The sequence below is a fragment of the Notolepis coatsorum genome (genome assembly GCF_963971535.1).
Source record: "Notolepis coatsorum genome assembly, chromosome: 12".
NCBI classification, from domain to species: domain Eukaryota; kingdom Metazoa; phylum Chordata; class Actinopteri; order Aulopiformes; family Paralepididae; genus Notolepis; species Notolepis coatsorum.
The window spans coordinates 100,663,973-100,670,674 of record NC_140176.1 but is presented as its reverse complement, the minus strand read 5'-3'; the positions used below and the strand labels follow the sequence as shown (position 1 = coordinate 100,670,674).

General features: G+C 46.0%; 1 protein-coding gene across 1 annotated transcript in view; it reads left to right on the top strand.

Annotated features, from left to right (window-relative positions):
• LOC311237989 (A disintegrin and metalloproteinase with thrombospondin motifs 19-like) overlaps positions 1 to 6,702 on the top strand; it is a gene marked incomplete at its 3' end in the record, with an annotated part of 279,286 nt that overhangs the window by 108,793 nt on the left and 163,791 nt on the right. Inside the window, 2 exon segments of the mRNA XM_084325960.1 lie at positions 1,062 to 1,132; positions 1,134 to 1,161. Coding sequence (XP_084182086.1) covers positions 1,062 to 1,132; positions 1,134 to 1,161 — 99 coding nt within the window.

Sequence of the window (6,702 nt, the reverse complement as noted above, 5' to 3'; positions counted from 1 at the left end):
GAGCAGCGTAGCTGAGCTTCAGAGCAGGTTCCTCTACGCTCACGTTACAGCAGGTGGACCGGCGTCGCTTCCTGCACAGGATGACATTTCACCTGCGTGCGACTCACTGCAAAGGATTCTGGTCCGTCAGTACCCAGAGCTCGAGCGGAGATCTCATCCACCTTGTGCATAGTGTGTGTCCGAGAGAGAGAGAGAGAGAGAGAGAGAGAGAGAGAGAGAGAGAGAGAGAGAGAGAGAGAGAGAGAGAGAGAGAGAGAGAGAGAGAGAGAGAGAGAGAGAGAGAGAGGACAGAGAGAGAGAGAGGGAGAGGGAGAGAGCTAGAGAGAGGGAGAGCAGGAGAGAGAGGGGAGAGGGAGGGAGAGAGAGAGAGAGAGAGAGTGTGTGTGTGTGCAAACCTTTGTGTGTTGAACCACAGTCAATGGACTGCATTTATATATCGCTTTTATCCAAATCGATTTACAACTTCACGTTCACTCACAAACCGACGGCGGAGGCGACCATACGAGGTGCCGACTGCTCATCGGGAGCAGCTAGGGGTTAAGTGGTGTCTTGCTAAGTGTCTTGTTAAGTGTCTTGCCCCGGAATTGAACCGGGAACCTTTTTGATTACCAGGCGGCTGCTCTACCTCCTGAGCCACTGACACACCCCCTGTGAATATTATGTATTCTTAACCCTTTCACTACCACACTACCAAAGGGTTAACCCTTTCACTGCGACAATACAGAAGGTTAACCCTTTCACAACCACACTGCAGAAGGTTAACCCTTTTCACTACACTAAAGACGGTTAACCTTCTGCCGTGTGGCAGTGAAAGGGTTAATTTGACTGGTGGATTCCGATCAAGCATTTAAAACGTGTGTGTGTGTGTGTGTGTGTGTGTGTGTGTGTGTGTGTGTGTGTGTGTGTGTGTGTGTGTGTGTGTGTGTGTGTGTGTGTGTGTGTGTGTGTGTGTGTGTGTGTGTGTGTGTGTGTGTGTGTGTGTGTGTGTGTCTGTGTGTGTGTGTGTGTGTGTGTGTGTGTGTGTGTGTGTGTGTGTGTGTGTGTGTGTGTGGTTCTGACAGTACGTCATGTGCTCGGGCCTCTGGTGCCGGGTGGACGGAGAGAAGGACTGTAAGACCAAACTGGACCCCCGATGGATGGAACGAGTGCCACGTCGGAAAGGTGAGCGGCGACACGGGAAGAACAATCTATTGAGTTTGGTCGTCGGAGTTTAACCCCTTCACTGCCGCAATACCAAGCGATACAGTCCTTGTATCAAGAGCTCAGTCATATTGACCTGTTGTCTAGTGTTAGTCCTTGTGTCAAGAGCTCAGTCATATTGACCTGTTGTCTAGTGTTAGTCCTTGTATCAAGAGCTCAGTCATATTGACCTGTTGTCTAGTGTTAGTCCTTGTGTCAAGAGCTCAGTCATATGTACCTGTTGTCTAGTGTTAGTCCTTGTGTCAAAAGCTCAGTCATATGTACCTGTTGTCTAGTGTTAGTCCTTGTGTCAAGAGCTCAGTCATATGTACCTGTTGTCTAGTGTTAGTCCTTGTGTCAAAAGCTCAGTCATATGTACCTGTTGTCTAGTGTTAGTCCTTGTATCAAGAGCTCAGTCATATTGACCTGTTGTCTAGTGTTAGTCTTGTGTCAAAAGCTCAGTCATATGTACCTGTTGTCTAGTGTTAGTCCTTGTGTCAAGAGCTCAGTCATATTGACCTGTTGTCTAGTGTTAGTCCTTGTGTCAAGAGCTCAGTCATATGTACCTGTTGTCTAGTGTTAGTCCTTGTGTCAAGAGCTCAGTCATATGTACCTGTTGTCTAGTGTTAGTCCTTGTGTCAAAAGCTCAGTCATATTGACCTGTTGTCTAGTGTTAGTCCTTGTATCAAGAGCTCAGTCATATTGACCTGTTGTCTAGTGTTAGTCCTTGTGTCAAAAGCTCAGTCATATGTACCTGTTGTCTAGTGTTAGTCCTTGTGTCAAGAGCTCAGTCATATGTACCTGTTGTCTAGTGTTAGTCCTTGTGTCAAGAGCTCAGTCATATGTACCTGTTGTCTAGTGTTAGTCCTTGTGTCAAGAGCTCAGTCATATGTACCTGTTGTCTAGTGTTAGTCCTTGTGTCAAGAGCTCAGTCATATGTACCTGTTGTCTAGTGTTAGTCCTTGTGTCAAGAGCTCAGTCATATGTACCTGTTGTCTAGTGTTAGTCCTTGTGTCAAGAGCTCAGTCATATGTACCTGTTGTCCTTGTATCATCCATGCCTTTCTTATTTATATTTGGCGCTTGGGGATACCAATTTGTTTATGCTTGGATCACTGATTGGGCCTGTAAAGCCTGAGGGTTTCCTAGAATAGGTTACACAAAGGGGCTGCTGCGTTGGCAGGCTCACTGCCCCACACGGTGCTAACGATCCCGCATGTGTGAAATTATTGATGGGCCTGTTGCTATACCAACAGAACCAGCTGCCTGAAATGTTGGCACCGATCGTTTGCCGTATAATAAGCAATAATTGCACTGGGGAAATTAGCAAGCTGCCGTCTTAAGTGTTAAAAGGTTTTCCTGTGCTGTCATAACTGTAACAGGCGAGGTTACATCAGCGACTGTAGCACGCAAAGATGACATGATGCCACTTATGTTCAAGACACTTAGAAACTGTTGCGTGGGTATTGTTGACAATACCATCTGGTTCTACAAGAGCCCGGTTTCTTACAGTAAGAAGCACTTCTTCCTGTTTCCATGTTGTCTCTGCTGCCAGTAAGTGACATTGTCAATTGTATTATTCCAGTATTTTTTGTGTATTATCTCACATTATCCCTATTAACTCATTCAGCACCAGGGATTAGCCGGGTCCCATTGTAGCTATGCCACGCTTTAAAGATAGAAGTGCGTCACCTTGTTTGTAGAGCTATATCTATATTCTACATTATAGCTATGGAGACAATACTATGGTCATTTTACAGTGACTTTCTTCCGTCCAGGATGCAAAAAAGAGAAAATTCTTTCATGCATACGTTCACACGTTATCCCGTGGTGAATATAAGTATAATTTCAGAGTGATCCGGGATAATTCCTGGGAAGCGAGTAATAGGGCCGCAACCTGAATTCTACTATAAGCGTTGGCGTTTCGTCCCTGGACACGCTACTATTTCCAAATCAAATGTATATAATAGGTATTATGTTTCATCATGAATGCATGAAAGGGGGGGGGGGGGGTCGTTTCTGATGCTTTGATTGCCAGTAACAGCATTTGTGTTTTTGTTTTGAACACTATAAGGATAGTTCACATTGCAGGTTATCGTGATCACACTAACATATTGTTTTTGGAGTCAACGACATTGAAGTTAAATGATCTTGTGGAATTTAAAACGGCACAATTAATGTATAAAGCAAAAAGTCATGCACTTCCAAGAAACATTCAAGAATTGTTCTTTGATAGGGAGGGGGGTTATAATCTGAGGGGAGAACAATTTAGAAGTGCTAAACGTACGCTCTACCATGAGAAGACACTGCATCTCAATATGTTGAGTGAAACTGTGGAACAGTCTAAATGTGGTGCTAAAGCAATGTCCAAACATGAGACAATTCAAACTGATGTATAAGGAAATGATGTTCACAAGGTACAGGGATGAGGAAGGGACTTGATATTGACGGGTGTTTACATTTTTATTTTGTTTTCTATTTTATTTATTTCATGTTTTACATATATAGTTTTTGTTTTTTGTTTTGCATATATATATATATATATATATATATTTTTTTTTTTTTCTTTTTATGTTTTAAAATAGTACACTCATTTGAGTAGTGGAAAAGGGGTAGGATTAAATAAGTGTATACTTCTTCCTACTCCTTTTCGAACATGTAGATTGAGTTGTTTTGCTTTTTGTTATTGTTTGTTTGTATTCATTGCATGTTCGAAATAAAGATTTCAAATAAAAAAATTAAAAAAACACTACAGGAGCCGATCAGCTGGATGCATATGAAAACATTGCAGGATTGAGCTGAAATTGATGTCAGATAGTCCTTACCTGTGGTCGGTGGTATTCCAAAAATAATATTCCAATTGTCTGATCGCGATTTCCAGTATTGGTGTCCATCTGGTCCCGGACATAATTTGGCACAACTTATGGATCGAGTGTGCCAGATGCGTTTCGAAGTGGTCGGATGAAGCGACTTACTCGGCTCCGTCTAAATATAGCGCCCCCCGGAGACATTTGAGTGTAACACACAGAGTTAGATGGATAATGGAACATGGATAATGCCAGATTAAAAAACTTGGTTTCATTTTGTTGATACATTCAAAAATAAACTTTTTCCAGAAGGGATGTCCTCTTATCAGTCCATACATCAGGAAATACTGTCTACTGTAATAAAATATATATATCAGGGCCCGTGAGCGGATCGGCGCGGGCGAGAAATCCGCACTTCGCTCTAGACGGCTTGTTCCGCTCCGCTAATCGCTCATGTTGACCCCGCCCCCAAGTCGCTCTCCGCTCGCTCACCGCTCACCTTGAATCGACCGCTCCCCGCTCCACATCGCTTGGCAGATTTTTTTTTTTTTTTGGAGCATGATGTAAATGTGCTTGATTTGACCAAACTACAACAGTCTACACCCCCTGGGCCCCTTAACAATTGTTTGTATTGAGCCGTATTGTAATTGTACCCATTCTGCAATGTTAAATAACGTTGTTTATAGCTCTACTAAGCGATGATAGCTAGCCTAGCCACAATGCTATGGTCGCTGCCATTAACGTTAGCATGTAAGCTAACGACAACAACAATGGCGTCATATACTTTTTCTAACAGGATGTGAGTGACGGTTCACCCTTCTCATTGGTTGAAAATGGCCTTCATGTTTGTACATCGCCATCTGTTGCTTTGGCATTGTACTACATGTATATTACATCAGTGTTAAACCACTGTGAGCGGCCCGGAGTGGATTGGAGCGGAGGAGAACTCTCGCTCCGGACGTCGCGCCGACCTATTTTAAAACCCACTCCGTCGCTCACGTCAAAACCGCCCGCTCCGCTCCGCTCCGCTCCGCTCCCTGCGCCGCTCACATGGCCTGATATATATAAACTATTAGACTAGTAGGAGTCACTGTTTGCAATGACCAGAACTCTGACAGCTGGATTCGAATTCAGAGTATCTGCGGTGGTAGGAGAGTGCTTAGACCTCTTCGCTACCCAGACACACCTAGTGCTTAGACCTCTACACTGCTACTCAGCCGTTCCTAGTGTTTAGACCTCTACGTTACCCAGACACCCCTAGTGTTTAGACCTCTACGTTACCCAGACACCCCTAGTGCTTAGACCTCTACACTACCCAGCCACTCCTAGTGCTTAGACCTCTACGCTACCCAGCCACCCCTAGTGCTTAGACCTCTACACTACCCAGCCACTCCTAGTGCTTAGACCTCTACGCTACCCAGCCACCCCTAGTGCTTAGACCTCTACACTACCCAGCCACTCCTAGTGCTTAGACCTCTACGCTACCCAGCCACACCTAGTGTTTAGACCTCTACACTACCCAGACACCCCTAGTGCTTAGACCTCTACACTACCCAGCCACCCCTAGTGCTTAGACCTCTACACTACCCAGCCACTCCTAGTGCTTAGACCTCTACACTACCCAGCCACTCCTAGTGCTTAGACCTCTACACTACACAGCCACTCCTAGTGCTTAGACCTCTACACTACCCAGCCACTCCTAGTGCTTAGACCTCTACACTACCCAGCCACTCCTAGTGCTTAGACCTCTACACTACCCAGCCACTCCTAGTGCTTAGACCTCTACACTACCCAGCCACTCCTAGTGCTTAGACCTCTACACTACCCAGCCACTCCTAGTGCTTAGACCTCTACACTACCCAGCCACTCTTAGTGCTTAGACCTCTACACTACCCAGTGTTTAGACCTCTACACTACCCAGCCACTCCTAGTGCTTAGACCTCTACGCTACCCAGCCGCTCCTAGTGTTTAGACCTCTACACTACCCAGCTGCTCCTAGTGCTTAGACCTCTACACTACCCAGCCACTCCTAGTGCTTAGACCTCTACGCTACCCAGCCGCTCCTAGTGTTTAGACCTCTACACTACCCAGCTGCTCCTAGTGCTTAGACCTCTACGCTACCCAGCCGCTCCTAGTGCTTAGACCTCTACACTACCCAGCTGCTCCTAGTGCTTAGACCTCTATGCTACCCAGCTGCTCCTAGTGCTTAGACCTCTACACTACCCAGCCACTCCTAGTGCTTAGACCTCTACGCAACCCAGCCACCCCTAGTGCTTAGACCTCTACACTACCCAGCCACCCCTAGTGCTTAGACCTCTACACTACCCAGCCACTCCTAGTGTTTAGACCTCTACACTACCCAGACACCCCTAGTGCTTAGACCTCTACACTACCCAGCCACACCTAGTGTTTAGACCTCTACACTACCCAGACACCCCTAGTGCTTAGACCTCTACACTACCCAGCCACCCCTAGTGCTTAGACCTCTACACTACCCAGCCACTCCTAGTGCTTAGACCTCTACACTACCCAGCCACTCCTAGTGCTTAGACCTCTACACTACACAGCCACTCCTAGTGCTTAGACCTCTACACTACCCAGCCACTCCTAGTGCTTAGACCTCTACACTACCCAGCCACTCCTAGTGCTTAGACCTCTACACTACCCAGCCACTCCTAGTGCTTAGACCTCTACACTACCCAGCCACTCCTAGTGCT